The 17,910-nt window shown below is 56.1% G+C and overlaps 1 protein-coding gene across 10 annotated transcripts in view; it reads right to left on the reverse strand.

The window, feature by feature from the left end:
• Nucleotides 1–17,910, reverse strand: part of RBM38 (RNA binding motif protein 38) — a 112,968-nt gene that overhangs the window by 70,843 nt on the left and 24,215 nt on the right. For 5 of the 10 annotated variants that reach the window (XM_067011822.1, XM_067011816.1, XM_067011821.1 and 2 more), the window contains exon 4: nucleotides 6,301–6,395. The exons of 2 other annotated variants lie outside the window; for them this stretch is intronic. In XM_067011822.1, the coding sequence (XP_066867923.1) occupies nucleotides 6,301–6,395 (95 nt within the window). Of the gene's footprint in view, nucleotides 1–5,921; nucleotides 6,116–6,300; nucleotides 6,396–6,906; nucleotides 7,082–10,898; nucleotides 10,951–17,910 lie in introns of those variants that run through there. 3 more of the 10 variants (XM_067011815.1, XM_067011820.1, XM_067011824.1) reach the window with 3 other exon arrangements.

Raw genomic sequence — 17,910 nt, forward strand, 5'->3', positions numbered from 1 at the left:
AGCCCCAAACCCCCGCCACGCACAGCGGGCTTGCCCCTCCCTCTTCCTGTTCCGCAGCTGCAGGCTGCTTTCCCCGAGGTGCGGCTCAGCCTGGTTCACAGGGATGGGGCCTTTCAGGTTCAGCCAGTGCTCACTCCCCCGCCTCCCACTACAGGCACAGGCTGGGGACATAGCAGTGCCCAGGGGTCCTCAGTTTTCTCTAGAGACCCTGTGTGCCTTTCCTAGCCCCTGGGCCAGCCTTGCCCTTTGATACCACAGACCGGGCACCGGGAAGGAGCTGACGGGTGTAACCGGTGACCCACAGATCACTCCCAACAGCAGAACGGCCCTGGGGGCGTGGGAGCAGGTGCGGGCGTGTGCACGTGGTCGGGGGGCAGTTCATCCCTTGGGCCTAGTTTGGGGCTCCCGGGGCCACAGCAGGAGTCCCAGGGATCTTCCTGCACCTTGACTCATCTCAGATTCTAAATGCAGCTTCCCGAAGCTTCCATACGGAGCATTCCAACGGTTCTCAACGGAGGCTCCTCTCCCGGGGATGCTGAACAGTCCCCCGGGCCTTCTTGAGGTGGGGCTCCCTGAACCTCGGGGCCAGCACTCTGCGGGGCCAGCTGGCTCGTGCGTGAGGAGGAAGAGGTGACCCGGCAGGCCCGCTGCCGCCCGCCGCTCTGCAGGAGCTTGAGCTTGTCCAGGCGATGCGGCCCAGGCCTTATTTGGTAAGAAGAGCCAGTGCTGCCAGCCACTCGGGCTGCGAGCGGACGGGACACTGGGAGGCCCCTGAACCGGCCCTGTGCCTGCCCGGCCTGGCAGCCCGCGCCGGCCCACCTGGCCTCCTCTCCCGGCCCCTGGGCCAGAGGCTGGCGGACCTGGAGGTGCGAGATGCCAGGGGTCGGGCCAAGGCTGGGCCAGCCGCCCTCAGATGTCCGTCCGGTGATGGGAGAGGGAGGCTTTTGCTTATATGTGGCCGGGCAGAGGCGGTGCGCTCGCGATGGGCCCGCAGGCCCCGGAGCTATCGTCTTAAGAGGGTGTTTGGCATTGGGTAGCGAGGCCTTGGATTCTTGTAAAAACCTGGCAGGGACATTGTTTGACAGCTTTGACAGTGTGCTGGAGTCTGGAGCCGAGAGCATGTGACGCGTCAGCTGCCTGCCCGGTCCTGGCAGGCAGGAGGGAGGCGAGGCCGGGCCAGGCAGCCACGTTCGGGAGGAGGCTGCCCAGCTCGGGGCGACCAGACAGGGAGGACTCCTTCCGGGACTCAGTTTCCTGATCCGTGTGTAGCGTGTGCGCTGGTCCACTGAGGACGCAGGGAGAGGGTGGGTATGGAGGTGCATGTGAGGTGCCCGTGGGCAGGGCCGCCAGTCCCTGCATCCCACCCTGTGCGGCCATGGTGAAAGGACTGGCCCATCCTTTTTTTTTCCTTTTAATAAATTTATTTATTTATTTATTCATTCATTTATTTATTTATGGCTGCGTTGGGTCTTCGTTGCTGCGCACAGGCTTTCTCTGGTTGCGGCGAGCGGGGGCTTCTCATTGCGGGGGCTTCTCTCGTTGCGGAGCACGGGCTCTAGGTATGCGGGCTTCAGTAGTTGTGGCTCGCGGGCTCTGTAGTTGTGGTGCACGGGCCTAGTTGCTCCGCAGCATGTGGGATCTTCCCAGCCCAGGGATCAAATCCGTGTCCCCTGCACTGGCAGGCAGATTTTTTTTTTTTTTTTTTTTTTTTTTTGCGGTACGCGGGCCTCTCACCGCTGTGGCCTCTGGCCTCTCCCGTTGCGGAGCACAGGCTCCGGACGCGCAGGCTCAGCGGCCACGGCTCACGGGCCCAGCCGCTCTGCGGCATGTGGGATCTTCCCAGACTGGGGCACGAACCCGTGTCCGCTGCATCAGCAGGCAGACTCTCAACCACTGTGCCAGCAGGGAAGCCCGGCAGGCCAATTCTTAACCACTGCACCACCAGGCAAGTCCAGACTGGTCCATCTTTGTACCCCCATCCATGCCTCACAAACCCCAAGGAGCTGGATGCCCCTCTCACCCCTGTGGACAGAGGAGGAAACCGAGCCTCAGAGAAGGAAAGACATTTAAGACTCTGGGTTCTTTCTCCAGCCTGCTAGGCACCTTCACAGGCCAACGTTCATTCATTCATCCTCTTGACGAACGTGTCCTGAGCTCTGCTCTGGGCAAGGCATCATCCTAGAGCCTAAGGCAGAAGCAGTGAACCATCTAAGAAACATTCTGTTCCCAAGAAGATAAATATCCCTTCAAATTTGGTAGAAAGGGAAGGGCTCTCTGTGCAGATGACTTTTAAGCCAAGGCCCAAAGATGAGAAGAAGCCAGTCCCAGGAAGGAGGTAGGGGTGGAGGGGGGGCTGGTACTGCAAGCAAAGAAAACAGCACATGCAAAGGCCCTGAGGCAGGGAGAGGACAGGTTAGGTCTGGGTCAGCCAGGAGACCAGCATGACTAGAGCAGAGTGAGCAGAGGAGAGCAGGAGATGCAGCCAGAGGTCACAGGGGCAGATCACAGGAGCTTCAAAGGTCCATGGGTTTCTTCTAAGAGTGCTGGGAAGCTGGGTTTTAAGCAGACATCTAATAATATAATCAGACATGCTCTCCTGTATCAGATGTCCACACTCTGCTAAGTGCTGTATGTTTGTTTTCTCATCTGATTCCTCGGCATCCCTGTGAGGAGAGTGGAATCTTATCTCCATTTTACAGAGGAGGCAACTGAGGCTCCAAGTGCTGAAATGACTTGCCCAAGCGATTGTTATGGGATGGGACAGGGATTCCTCACTCAGCTCTGCCTGATGCCAAAGCCAGGCCCAGTCCAGAAGCCCGCAGGCAGCAGGGCCAGAGGGGCACAGAGCAGTGCACTCAGGGTAGCTGATCCTGCGTCCTTCCCACGCGCTATCCAGCCCACCGCACCACCACACAGGGTGGGTCACCAGGACCTTCCTGGTTTTAGCACTGAAAGTCCTGCTTCCTGGGAAACCCCTCTGTCCTGGGCAGACCAGGACAGCTGGTCACTCACCCTGCAGGTGGCCCAGCCAAGGCCTCCAGGCACCACCAGGAGCTCAGAGAGGGAGAAGCGGACCGCAAATCCTCCCCACCTGCACACCTGACCTCACGCCCACCTCCGCCCAGGCCAGGGAGGGCCGTGGAGAGGAAAGCAAATAGCAACCTGTGTGTGGCTGCCTCAGCCTCCCCCTGGCGCCAGGGCAACGCCACCTGCTCCTGGAGAGCCAGCGACAGCAGAACAAAGGGAGGGCGTGGCTGCCGTCAGCGGACGGCAGGAGCAGGCCCGGGAACTGGCCAAGCGGGGAGAGCTCGTCCCCCAGGCAAAGACCCAGAGTCACACAGGCCTGCCTTTGAATCCAGAGGCTCTGTGATTTGAGCATCTTCTAGGCCTCAGTTGCCTTATCTATAAAATGGGAGAGGGACAGTAGCCAGAGGTTTGCTGGATGCCAGGCCCTGTGTTAAGAGCTGTGCCAATTATCACTCCTGGAAGGCTTGGGGCACCCTTGGAAGGAAGGGCTGTGAACTCTGTGCAGACAAGGAGCAAAGTCCAGAGAGGGTGAGACAGGCACCCTGGGGCACACAGCTGGTAACTGTACAGCAAGGATTTGAGCCTAGAACTCTCTGCTTCAGACCCTCACGCAGTGCAGGAGGCAGCACTCCACAGGGGTGGAGTGCAAGGGCTCTGGGGAACCCCTCCCTGTAGATCCCTGTGACCCTGGGCAAGTGGCTGCACCTTTCTGGGCCTGTTTTCCACCTACCAAGTAAGGATAACAATGGCACCCACCTCCTAGGGCTGGTCACTTATACCACAAATTTGTATTAGGCATCTACACTATGCCAGACACTGTTCTAGATGATGAAGGTACAGCAGAGAACAAAACAGACAAAAATCCCTGCCTACAGCTTATATTCTGGGTGGGGAGACCCAAAACAAACAAATATATATATGTCGGGGGAGGGAACAGAGAGTGAAGGGGGGTCTCCTTTGATGAGGGGGCACAGTGGGCTGTTCAAGGGGGGGGACACTTGAGCAGAGCCTGAATGAAATGAAGGAGCAAGTCGTGCAGATATTGGGCAGATACCGTGGGGAGGGCATTTGGGGCTGCAGAAACAGCCAGTGCAAAGGCCCTGCGGCAGGCTCAGGTCTGCAGTGGCTGCAGCAGAGTGAAGCAGGAGGTGGGGAAGGAGAGGCAGGCAGGGCTCCGGTTGTACAGGGGCTGAGGAGCCGCTGCAGGGTTTCAAGCAGAGCGAGGACAGAACAACACTTGACTTTTTAAAGGATTTGTCTCACTGCCTGTGGACAACCAAGAGGAGGCAATCATGCAGACAAGAGGTGATGGGGCTTGGCCCAGTGTGGAAGCAGGCGAGGTGGGGAGAAGGTCAGATTCTGGAGATGTTTTCCAGAGTCAGTAGCGTTCACTGATGGACTGGGTGCAGCGGGAGATGGGTGATGGGGAATGAGGGGGGCGCGGTATCAGAGATGACTTCAGGATTATGGTGAGGGTTCAATGAGCTAACAGCTAAGGAGTTCTTAGCACAGTGCCCTGCATGCAGTAACTGCTCAGGGACTGTGAGCTCCTCTCATCAGTATTAAACATGACGCTTTCTCCTCTAAGCTGCACCTCACCCTATAAAGCCTCTCGAACTAGCAGGCAAGGTAAGAACTGGTGCAATGGCCTAACAAAGGGGGAGAGGAATAGCCGGGGAAGGGAGAGCCAACACCCAGGGCAGCGCAGCCACCCTCCCCATACGGAAACCCTCAAACCAACATGGCAATGGCAGGGGGTTGCACTGCGATCCTTCCTGGCCTTGACTTGGCAGGAGGGAGAAGGAGGGAGGAGGAGAGAGGAGGAAGGGAAGGGGAGGCCAAAGGTCCCCGAGACTCGAGAACCGGCCACTGGGATTTCCCTGGCGGTCCAGTGGTTAGGACTCTGTGCTTTCACCACTGAAGGCATGGGTTTGATCCCTGGTCGGGGAACTAAGATCCCGCATGCCACATGGCACGGCTGAAAAAAAAAAAAAAAAGAACTGTCCACCTAGACACAGAGGACTGACGAGCCAGTGGGGGAGAGGCCAGCAAGACCCACACCATCCAGGGCCATCTCGGCAGGGAGGACCAAGGAGGGCCCTTAGCTTTGGGTCCCAAACTTCAGATTTTCAGGGGTCACCTCTATGACTGACCATCTCCATCTGATCTCTCATTTGCCTCACATTTTTATTTAGGATGACTCGCCTTTTCGTTTTACTTAAGTTTGTCTGAAAAGGAAATTCTCTGTCACCAAGGTAAACGGAAAACCAGTACCACTTGCCACTCATAGAAGATAACTCTGAAAGTGAGCCACGGAGAAGACAAATGCCTGCCCGTGGCCCTGAGCCTGAGGCCTACTAAAGAGGGGGTCAGGCAGGGGGTGGCCGGCCGTCCAGACACGGGAGCGCCAAGCTGAACTGAGAAGGACAGAAAACTTGTGGCAAAGGGATGGCCCTCTCGCCCGTGCCCCACGTCCGCCCCACGCAGAGCATCCCGCGGCCAGGGCAGCCTGGGCCCCATATTTTCAACAAACTCACATGGGCCAACCCTGCTCTTGAGAGATGGGGAGGGGAGACCCCAGGAGCGGGAGCCGCTGCTCCCGGAGAGTTCGCAGCACCTCAACACTCACACCAGCCTCGGACGTGCCACGGGGACGTGTCCCCTCCTATCCCCTTCTCGGGAGGCAGAGGATCCAAGCTCTGGCCTGCGCCAAGAGCATCTCCAAAATGTCACGCCCTCCCTTGAAGCCGCCGGTGCCTGGAGCTGTCACTATCCTTCCAGCCGCGAGGCCACCGGCATTTCTGCCCGAGCGGAGCTGTCACTATCCTTCCAGCCGCGAGGCCACCGGCATTTCTGCCCGAGCGGGAGACACGAGGGTGCTGGGCATCGGTTCGACTGCTCAACGCCCATCAAGGCGGCACGAAGGGCGTTGGCTTGATTCCTTGGACAAACACAGAGCGTGTGTGCCGGCTGGGTCCGTGGCCCGGGCCGGGCCCACCAACACCGGCCACCAACAGCAGGTCTCCGGGGTAGCGGCTCACCCGCATTCCAGAACCACAGGCCGGGGCACGCCTGCCGGGCAGCAGGCCTGCATTTACCACCAGGAGGAAGCAGAAAGAAACTCTTTTGCCTCTGGTCGCATCCTGGTGACAGCGTACACGCACATAGCTGCAGCACCATCGCTTTGGTGGACGATTCTGCTTTCACGGACCCACCCCCCCCCCAAGCTTCCGGTGGGACAGCCTGGGTTCAAACCTCAGCTCTGCCACTTACCACCTGCATGACCGCGGTGGGAGGGCTGGACTCCAGGGGCCTCCAGGTCCTCATCTCTGAAATGAGAGCTCAGAAACACACACCTTGCCGAGCAGCTGTAAGGTTAAAGAGGTAATACATGTTCAGCGTTTCAAATACTGTGAGTATTCCACAGAAGTTAGCACAGGGCATCTGGGGGTTTTGGCTTTTGTTTTTTCCATTTCCCACTCTTAAATAAGGCCACACTTCGCCAAAAGACAAAATGCTGGGTGAGAGGGTATGTGCAGTTTCTCAGGGCTTATTTCACGCAGACAGATCCATCTTCAAAATCTGAATCTGGGGGCTTCCCTGGCGGTCCAGTGGTTAAGACTTTGCGCTTCCAATGCAGGGGGCACAGGTTCAACCCCTGGTGGGGGAGCTAAGATCCCACATGTCATGCCGCACGGTGCGGCCAAAAAAGAAAGAAAAAGAAATCGGAATCCATTTCTAGCAAAGCTGATGTGTTTCTTTTCCCGCATCCCTGCCAGCACTGGGCTTTATCATTTTAAAATTGTTTTCTAATTGAATCAGCAGGTAGTGGGGCTTTTGTTTGCATTTCCTTCTTTGCCTGCAAGGCTGTGCCTTCTTCCATGTAACAACTGTCTATATTTTCTCGGGGATAAATGATTTGTTCACCCCGTTTGAACGTTTCTTGGGTGGTTTCTGTGACATCCTCTGGCGGGTCCATGTGGGAAATGTCTTCTGAGCAGGAAGGCCCCAACTGAGGAACTCCTTCCCTGGGATGGGATTGCAGGCACCCGGGCTGGAGAGGAGGCAAGGAGGGACCAGAGGAACTGATTGCATTCTCGGAGCAACAAGCCAGCCCACTGAGGCAGGCGTGTCACAGGCACCATCCCTGCCCCAGCGACCACCCCTGCTCACCCTCAGCCCTCCAGGAGTCCCCGAGTATCCGGAGACTTTCCTTCCAAACTAAGGACGTGAGAATAAATTCCTCCAAGTTTTGATACTGGGATGACTATATCTCTTTGTTCCTTAATCACTCAGGCTTCCGGGCGCTGTATTAACAAGATGCCCAGAACCTCCTTCTCGGGTCCTCCCACACCTTGAAGGGTCCAGGGAACCCGAGATCGTCTTCAACCCACAGGTGGGCCTGAGGCCCGTTCCCCGCAAAACTTCACTGCTGTCATGGCGTCTTACCACCACATGGGGTCGCTGTTGAAGACGGCTCTCCAAGAGTCCTGTGGACGCTTGTCCACTGTGCAAGGATGCCCGAGCTGGTCTCCGAGGTCTTGGAGGTCAGCCACACTTGGGACTCGAGTTTACAGCTCTTGTGGGTCACTCTTAAACACTCAGATTAGAATGGGGAGACACCTCCCCATCCTGTGTCCCAATACCCAGCGCCTCACTGACTGTACAGAAGCCTCCTCGGGGGACCAGAACTGCTAGCATTGCCCCTACTTTGACAGAGAAGAAACTGGAGCCCCCAAAGAGTAATTTTTCCCAAGTCACCTGGCCAGTTAGTACCCAATTCAAGCTGAAATCCAGTCTCCGGACTCCCGGTCCTGTGCTCTCAGCACCTTTGCATTTAGAGGTTGCCAGTGAAACTCCTTCTTCTTGGCCCGTGAGACTCTGCAGGATGTGACCCCCGCCTTCCTTCCTGGCTTCATCTCACTTCCTCACCCAGATTCAAACTCCTTTCCCACCTGCCTTTGCACCTGTCTCCCTCTCCTTACAGCTCTCCCCCAGATCTTCCAGGGAGGTCCCTTATCATTCAAGCCTGTGTTGTCACCTCCTCCCACAAGCTGTTCTCACCTTCCCTCTCGGGTGTCCCCATCACGCCCCTTCTCAACAATGGCACTTGCCACCATCAGACGTCATCCTGTCCTGTCCGCTCTACCTTCAGACTATACCTCGAATCTCAGCCGCCTCCTCTCCTCCGCTGTCCTCACGGTCAAAACTACATCCTCCTCCAGACTCAGCACCGTTGACGTTTGGGGCCGGGCCTTTCTCTGCTGTGGAGCCGGCCGTCCTGGGCTGTGTGGCAGCTTCCCCGGCCTCTTCCCCCTAGCTTCCAGGAGCATCCCCTCCCCAGCTGTGACAACCGAAAGCGCCTCCAGACATTGCCCGACGTCCCCCCAGTGGAAAACCGCTGCTCTGGACTATGGCAAAACCGGTCTCCTGGATCCTAGAAACGGATCTGGTCCACCCGCATGACTGCAGGGGTGGCGGCGGGGAGAGCCCGCCAGGAAGCCGGAGGAGGCCCCTATCCCGGGCCTCACGGCCTGAGCATCCCCCCACATGCCCCCTGCCCCACAGGCTCCCGGGGTTCTTGGGAAGCCACGTGGAAACCCCTCTGTAGGGCCGGAAGCAGCCTCAGGCCCAACCACACCCAGCCGGAGAAGGCAGGCCGGGGTCTAATTATAGAAGGCAGGCTGTGAGAGGTCCTCTCTGGGAAGAGGAAGCGGCGCTCTGATTAACCCCCGGGTTGGTTCACCCCACATTGAGACAGTCCCCACGGGGAGAGGAAGTGTGGTGCAATGAATTCCGCCGCGGGGCCGGGGCAGCACGGACAAGCCAGGCGGCTCTGGCTCCCGGCCGCAGGGGTGGCGGGGAACCGGCTCTGTGGCCCAGGGGCCAGGTCCGCTGAGGAAGCCTTCAACTCTCTGGACCCTAGCTTTAAAAGAAAGGGGGCTGGACCAGATTCGATCTTCAAAGTAGGTCTCTTGTTTCAGGGCACGGGTTCCCAAGTCAGGAGCTGTCTGAGCCTCCGTGTCCCCACGTGTAGAATGGGGTTGACGGGCACCGCGCCTGTCACAGAGCCTTTGCAGGATGCGCTGAGGTGGTCTGTGCTGCCGGCCAGCCTGGCACAGGACGGGGGGCTCGGTTAGGTGTTCCACGTTGTCAGAAAATCAACACGATTAGTGGGCTCCAGTCAAAATGAAAATGCGGGCCCCTCGTGCAAAAGTTACTGAGAATTTCAAGACGGAGACAGCAGAGCGTTAAGCCTGGCGTGGGGCCCTTCTGAGCCCTGTGTGGCTGCCAGGGCTGCAGGCGCATGAGCTGGGGCAGACGCAGGGGTCGGGGAGGGGGGTGGGGAACGGCTCCTTAAAAGGATGGATCCCTCTCCACCACCGTCACGAGGGGACCTCAATGTGTAGCTGATTGGAACACGCAGAATCAGAGCTCTGAACACTGTAGGAGACTGTTCATGTGCAAGCTGTTGAAACGGTGCACACAGAGCAACACGGAAAACTGACCGTCACCGTAAACACGCAGGTAGAAACCTGTGCGTGACGCTGCGGCTCCCGCTCCCACTGAGGTCGGCTGTGGGGGGGGCGGGGGCGATGGTAGTTACAGCAAAGCCGAGCTGTATCTGTGACATTTTATTTCTTTAAAAGAAAAAGGATTAGTGACAAATGTGACAAAATCTTCGTGTCTCATTGTATCGTGTTTAATTCTGGGTAGTGGTAGTAGGGGCTCATTATTCTCTGAATAATTTCATTTTTAAAAGGTAGATTTCACCACTTTAAAAAGCTTGAAAGCATTGGGTGAGGAAAGAGCTGCCTTTGGCTGAGGTCCTGGGAGTAAGGGGTCTGGGAGACACACAAATGTTAAATTGAGCACCTACTACATGCCTGGCCCAGGGCTGGGTTCTAGGGAAATAAAAATGAGCATTTCCCTTCCAGGAGCCCAGAGGTCAACACGGGGGGCCGGCCTGTCCTGTGTGGGGACCCACATGAAGTGATCCCCAACCCCAGCATGGGGCTGCCACTTGGCTATTTTCGCAGGAAAGCAGGATCTGGGGCGTTTTTTCCCTCTTGCGAAGGATGCCAGGAGCCTCGCGGGAGTCAGCTGGCAGGCACCAAGGGCTGTGTGTTGGGGTGGCAGGGGCGGAGGGGAGGTGGAACAGAGGGACATCAGTAGGCATGGTCATGGGTGCAGGGGAGCGCCCGGGGCTGCCTCAAACACGGCTGAAACCCTTAGATGAACAACAGGAGAGTCACGAGTTGTCAGCAGCCTCTGCTGGCAAGCCTCAGGGTCTGCAGCCTCGGGCATAGAAGTACCTCACCGGAACTAGAGCCTGCTCCGGGGCATCAGCAGCCTCTTTGTCAGTAATGGGCAGAGGACTAGACACCAGGCCCCCCCAGCCCAGGGCTTTATCCCGAAGGGGCCTCGGCTGGTGGTCCCCTCGGGGTCGGGAGCACAGGCAGTTCCACTGTCCCAGGGCTGCTCTCTGGTCATTTCTGTCTCCTTTGTTTGTTTGAACTTTTTAATTTTGAAATAATTTTAGGCTTAGAGAAAAGGTGCAAAGATAGTCCCCATGTCCCCTTCACCTTGCTTCCCCTAATATTAATCTCTTACATAATAGTACAATGATCCAAACTAAGAAATTCACTCTGATGCAGTACCATTAACTAAACTGTGGACTTTATTCGCATTTTCCCCCAGTGTCCTTTCTCTGTTCCGGGTCCTACATTGAATTTAGTCACCTCGTCTCCTTCGTCTCCTGCAGGCCCAGGGATGGTCCCTGCTCTTTCCTTGTCCTTCCTGATCTTGCTGGATTTGCAGAGTATCAGTCAGGTGTTTTGTAGATTGCACTTCAATTTGGGTTTCTCTGATGTCCTCTCATGTTTTCAAATGAGACATAATTCATGTTCCATAAAATGCAACCTTGTAAAGCATACAATTATGTGGCTTTTCATATACACAGAGTTGTGCAACCGTCACCACGATCTAATTCCAGAACCTTCCCATCACCCCAGAAGGAAGCCCAGGGCCCCCATATCCCTTTTTGTCCAACGCGCAGTACTTTCTCTTGTCCCCTCCCGCTTGCCCCAGCTCCACTTCTCTCCAGGACGCTGGTCCTGTTTTCTTTCGGTTTCTCTTTGTGTCTCTGTCTCTGAGTTGCTCTGTCTCTCTCTCACATTCGTTTCTATTTCTGTGTTTCTCTCCATCAGTCTCTCCCTGTCTCTCTCTCCATCTGACTCTCTCCCTCTATTTTCTCCCTTCTCATTCTGTTTTGCTCTATGTAGTGTGTGCATCTTCCTCTTTCATTCTAAAGGAGACACCGGCAAAACCCAAGAGGAATGATAAGGCATCCACAGAGCTCTGGAGACAGACAGGGTGAGGATAGGAAATATCTAAGGGCTGCAGCTAGACAGGGACCTCTCTGAGGAGGTGACGAAGCAGCCAGCCCTGGAAGAGCTGCTGGGAGAGGGCCAGGCAGGAGGGAAGCAGGAGCAAAGGCCCTGGGGCAGGACAGAACTCCAGGGCCGAGCTAGGGAGAGGCAGGGGACAGAGACAGGGGCCTCCCTGTGCCCAGGCTCGCTTAGAGGGAGCCCTGAATTCCTCCCCAGGTCAGGCCCCCAGGAGCCCCAGCCAGCCCGGGGCGAGACTTGTGGAGACTATGTCATGGCTGAACCTCTGAGAACTTTCCAGGACCAGGCCACATGCTCAGCCCTGGGGACCCTGAGCTGGGTACAACCCACCTCTGCCTTGAAAGAACCTGCAGCAGAAAAGCACAACCCAGGCTCAGAAAAGAGTCTGTGTGTTGATGTATTCCATTATTGATTCCAGAAACACTGATTAAGTGCCTGCTGTATACCAGGACCACACACAGGCATGGGCAGCGCCCTGACCTCACGGGCTCAGAGTCTAGAAAGAGAAGCAGCCCACCTACTCACCCCGACCATGCTGGGGAGAAAGGCTGGAGCTCAGATGGCCATTTATTCATCCAGCAGCTATCGGGGCCACTGCACACGGCGGACAAACACAGACGACCCTCAAGGGGGTGGCCCCTGTTCGCAGCACAGTTTCTAGGGCAGCATGGCATGGATTCAAGTCCCAGCTCGGCCGGCTATTAGCTGAGCAGCCTTGGGCAAGTGGCTCACCCTCTCTGAGCCTCAGTCTCCTCCTCTGTAGAGTGGGCTGCTGTGAGAGCTACAGGCCAGAATGTCACACGCTGAGCCCCCCTACCCTCCCCGCCCCACCTCCGACATTCAGAGACAGGACAGGGGCTGAGTTTGGCAGCCGGAGTCCTTCTTCCCAGCTGGTGGGAGGGCTGGCTGGTCAGGAGGATCCCAGGCCTGCTGGGGACCGGGGACCAGGCATGTGCAGCAGCGGGATAGTGGCTTGTGTCCTTAAGTCACCGAGGGCAGCACCAGGCAGGCTGGCCAGGGCCCAACAGCCTGACCCAGCCTCATTTGTGATGCAAATGGCTGGCAGTGGCTTCGGGCCAGAGCACACGGTCCCCAGCCAGGGCCCCGAGCTTTTAGTCTGAGCAGAGCCGGGCAGGTGGGGGTGGGGGTGGGGTTGGGAGGGAGGCAGTGGGGGAGCCTCCCCAGACAGCCTCGAGGGACCTCTCTGGGTGGGGCAGGGGTGAGCAGGGACCCCAAGGCCAGGAGATGCATTCCTGGAGGCTGACTGGGGTGGAATGGGGTGGAAGGGCTGGGCCAACCCCTGCTTGGCCAGTAGGGTGAGTGGGAAAGCCTTCGGCTGGCAGGGCTCCGTCCTGCAGAACCCGGAGGTCCTCTTCGGGCTTTCTCCCGGGATCCTGCGGAAACCAGGGCCCCGCATGTCACACCCTGTCACTTCCAAGCTGGCCCCCACTGGATCTCCAGCCCCTCCAGGGTCCCCGGCAAAGCTGCGGCCACACAAACGTTTTCTCCCTCTTCCCTGGCTCTTGGCCACACTTGGCTTTTTCACAAGCTGTTCCCTCTGTCTGGAATGTCTTTCCCTTAGTGCCAGTCGTTTTTCGATCTCTGGCCCTTACTCTGTACATGTAACCATATACTCTTTTTCTTAAAGACAGTGCCCCAAATTGTATAAACTTCAGGCCCCATGAAGCCTGGGTCTGTCCCCAGTGGTAGGAAAACATCCCCTGACACCGTCCTTCCTGGTCCCCGAAAAGATGAGTAGGTCACATCCCCCGTTAGGTCATTCATTCATTCAACAAATATTTACTGAGAAGCTACTATGTATCAGGCTCTTTTCTAGGCACCTCGGATAGAGCAGTGAACAAGGCAGGCAAGAATGCCTGCCGTTATGGACTGACAGTCCACCAGGGGTACAGGTAATAGACAGATGAATAAGCAATAATAAGTGATACATAAAGTAAAAGTAGGTTTGAGGCGTGATAAGAGCTACAGAGAAAAATGAACAGGCAAGGGAGCGGGAGCACGGTGAGTAGGGGGCTATGAGTTTGAATGCAACAAGATAAGAGGTGAGCCGTGTGGATACCTGGAAGATGAGGGGTCCAGGTAAAGGGAAGAGCATGTGCAAAGGCCCTGAGGCAGAGGAACACCTGGGAGGGCTTGGCACTTCACTGTAGTGTTTCTCAGACTGAAATTAAATAATTATTCCAGTGATGACTTACGAATTTTTTGTCTTCCTCACTAGGACTTTGTATCTGGTAGTTGTTCAATAAGTACAATAAGGACACAGAATGTATTTATTTCTTTGGGAGGAGGGGGTTGGTGCTGGTGGAGTTGTAATGAAGCCCCCACCCCAGGGGACTAGGTCGGCTCACGGGGTGGAGCTCTGCAGGCACCTGCAAGGCAGGGACCCAGGCCTGGCACCAGTGTCTGGGGATGAGGGCACCAGGCAGCCTTTTCCAGGGGCGAGGGGGCAGCAGGCATGGTGAGGACAAAGTAGGAAAAGAACAACAGGAAGACCCCACGGTGACCTCCGAGCTTGGTTTGGGGCATGTGTGATCCCTCTTCAGATGCCCCAGAAAGAACAGTGACACCATTTCAGGGGCCGAGTTCTAGCCAGGCCACTGAGTTTGGGAAATGAACTTTAAAAGCGCGGCCCTGAATAGTTATCTCCTCTGGTGTGACCTCCCGGCAGCGCCGTGTGAGGTCTGAGAAAGAGCCTGCAGGTGAAATCCCGGCACACAGCAGGTGTGCACGCACCGGACAACGGCAGGTGCACCGGCAACTCTGCTCGAGGTGATTCGTTCTACCTCTGCCTGAATGAGCAAAAGCCTGGAGACACCTCCGTCCCAGGCGGCGGGCAGTCGAGCACGCCCGCTCGCACGCGGAATACTAGGCAGAGGACAGCCAGGCGAGCGCAAGCTCCGTGTGGGCTCAGCGGGGAATCTCCAAGATGTATTTAAGGGAAAGGAGCAACGCGCCTCACAGAGCGAATGGCGCGTGCTGACTTGGGAACAGACACACAGAAGCGTAAAATGCAATGTGTTGCAACTGGAGGCCCTGGATGCCTGGAGGGAAGAGAACCGGGTGGGGGATGGGAGGGACTTTCCCATCCCACAAACCGCGCCCCCTCGCCCCACAATGCCCAGTCAATACCTGGTGAATGGAAGCTGTGCAATTATCCTGAATAAAAATGCCACCGCTCTTAGGAGCAGGAACGTGACTACTGGCATCTGGAGGTGGGAGAAACTACCAGGCAGGGGGCAAAGGGAGCGGGGATGCTGGGCACACCCCCTCGGGCCGGACCTGTCTGTTCCCCTTTCTCACTAAGTCAACCACCCGAGGAACAATAGTGCTTCCCCTCCTCCTAGAGGAAGGGCGGGTGGAGACAGGGCCGGGGCGGCAGGTGGAAACCTCAGTGAGGTGCCAAATGCTATTCTGAGAGGCCGGCGGAAGCAGGGGCGGAAGTCGTGCTGGCGATGCTCTCGGGCTCCGTCACTGCACAGGCGGAGGTGCTGGGGGAGGGGGCGGTGCCCCGGGGAGGGGAGGAAGATGTCGGGGGGTGCTCCCACCCCCCCCACACGAAGCTGCTAGTCCAAAGCCAAGCCAGTTTCTGTTTTGTAGGAAGCGGGGGTAGGTTAATGCATTTCATCCCCACCCAGTTCCCTCTCCACTCTGCCAGCCTCAACCGCCTTCCCCTGACCACACTACTCTTGCCCTCCCGGCCTCCCTGCAGGTCCTCAACCTGGCCCAGCGCACCCGACCTCAGGACGTTTGCACAAGCTGTGACCGCCTCTGGAACGCTCTACCGTCTTGCTCCCTTCCATGACTTTTCTCCAGTGACTTTTTAAAAAAATAAATGTATTGGGCTTCCCTGGTGGCGCAGTGGTTGAGAATCCGCCTGACGATGCAGGGGATACGGGTTCGTGCCCCGGTCCGGGAGGATCCCACGTGCCGCGGAGCGGCTGGGCCCGTGAGCCATGGCCGCTGAGCCTGCGCATCCGGAGCCTGTGCCCCGCAAAGGGAGAGGCCACAACAGTGAGAGGCCCGCATACCACAAAAACCACAAAAAAAAAAAAATAAATAAATGTATTTATTTATTTATTTCTGGCTGTGTTGGGTCTTCGTTGCAGTGCACAGGCTTCTCATTGTGGTGGCTTCTCTTGTTGCAGAGCACGGGCTCTAGGCGCGCAGGCTTCAGTAGTTGTGGCACGTGGGCTCAGTAGTTGTGGCGCACGGGCTTAGTTGCTCTGTGGCATGTGGGATCTTCCCGGGCCAGGGCTCGAACCCGTGTCCCTTGCATTGGCGGGCAGATTCTTAACCACTGTGCCAACACGGAAGCCCTCCAGTGACTTTTGCTGGACCCACCTCTCACCTGGACTCTCCCGGTTCTTCTCCATTACCTCACCTGCTTGTTTCCTTCACAAATTTGTAAGCCAGTGATTTTTTTTTTTTTTTTTTTGCTTATGCCCCTGTCAGGTCAGTAGCCCCACCCACTTTTTTTTTTTTTTTTTTTAACTGTTGCACCTCCAGTGCCTAGCATAGAGAAGAAGCTCGGACATTTGTAGAAGGAACAAAATAAGAATCTTTGGGGCACAATGTGCTGTCACTTGGGGGAAAATATTCAATGGTTCTGAGGCTAGTCAAAGGGAGAGCGAGAATCTAACCGAGGTGGAGGATTTTAGAGCAAAATATTAGACTGCCCTTCAAGATAAAGGAGGTTGATTTTGTGATGGGCTTGGCTAAGGTTAGGGACCAGCGGGAAGGAGACACATTTTCTTTCCTGTAGAATAACCCAGAGGGTGGGAGCCAGGGGCCATGGACTCTGAGCCTGAAACCAACATAGGCTGAGAAATAAAGAGAATTTGGATCCTTATAACAGTGCTTGAGCTGCTGGATCCAGCCATTCCTGAAGCCAGAAATTCAGCTGCACAAGCCAGTCATGTCCAACTAATTCTCCAAAAGGAGGGTGAATCATTCAAGATTCTTTTCTTTGCAAATGACAGAAAACCCAAGTCAGACTGCTGTAGTGGGCGGAATAACGCCCCTCCCTCCAAGACATTTGTGTCCTAATCCTGGGAACTTGTGACTATATTAAGTTTGAATATATTGTTACATGGCAAAAGGGACTTTGCAGATGTGATTAAGGTTATAGATCTTAAAAGAGGGAGAGTATCCTGGGTTATCCAGGCGGGGTCAATCTAATCACATAAGTCATTAAAAACAGAGAGCTTTCTCTAGCAGGAGGCAGAGAGGTGCAGCAGAAGAGGAAGTTGGAGAAATTTGAACACTAGGAGGGACTTGACCCACCGTGGCTGAAGGGAGTCATGTGGAAAACACGAGAAGGAATGTGGGCAGCCTCTAGAAGCAAAGACCTATCCCTGCTGTCAGCTAGCAGGAAATGAGGACCACAGTCCCACAGCCACAAGGAACTGACTTCAGCCAGCAAACTGAATGAGCCTGGAAGAGGATTCTTCCCCAGAGCCCCCAGTAAGGATCACAGCTCTGCAGGTACCTTGACTTCTGCCACCCCAAGCTGAAGAAAAATCTGGGTCATGCTGTATCTGGAGTTCTGACCCACAAAAGTAGGACATAATCATCTATTATGTGTTGTTTTAAGCCACTAAGTTTGAGACGATTTGATAGAAAACTAATACACTGGTTTAATGAAAAAATAGAATTGACAGGCTCTCTCAGCCCGACTTCAGGAATGGCTGGATCCAGCAGTTTAAACACTGTCCTCGGGATTTAATTTCTCTGCTGCCTCCTAAGCTGGTTTATGCTCAGGCTCCATGGGTCACCCCGGCAGCTCCAGGCACCCATCCCCCAGGTTAAGTCCACAGGAAAGGGGGGCCTGCCTCTCCCAGCTGTCCCATCATAAGTCTCACTGAACTCTCATTGCCTGTAGCTGGACCATGTGTCTACTCCCGAGTCAGTCACTAAGGCCAGTGGCACGCAACGTTCTTTTTGGCCAGGTCTGGGTCACATGCCCATCTCAACGGGGTTAGGGGTGGATCTGGAGCCACCTGAGACTCGGGGACAGATGTAGGGAACGGCTAGTTCCCAGGGGGACATTTGGGCACAGTTAGGGGGCCAAGGGCCACAGAAGCCACCACACAAGGGGGCTTGAGATCGCACAGAGAATTTGCCTGTTTTACTTTCTGGAGACGAGCACCAGGCAGGGTGGCCTGGGCCGAGGAGCCCCAAGCCACCCCAGCAAATGTGACTCAGAACCTCTGGACAACTCCCACCCCAAGGGCCTGGTTCCCAAACTCACGGGCTAAACAACAGGGAAGCCTTGCGTTCCTCAGAAGCATGCTCAACTGGGACACAGAGTAAACAAACCGATATTTATACCGTGGCCCCACGGGGTGGCCACTTGGCTCTGAGGCAAATATGGTCAAAACTGAATCGTGCAGCCCTCAGAAGAGACCGAGGCTATCCCCAGAGGAGCCCGCGGGAGGCATCCACATCCCAC

Source organism: Kogia breviceps, chromosome 14, assembly GCF_026419965.1.
Source record: "Kogia breviceps isolate mKogBre1 chromosome 14, mKogBre1 haplotype 1, whole genome shotgun sequence".
Taxonomy (NCBI): domain Eukaryota; kingdom Metazoa; phylum Chordata; class Mammalia; order Artiodactyla; family Physeteridae; genus Kogia; species Kogia breviceps.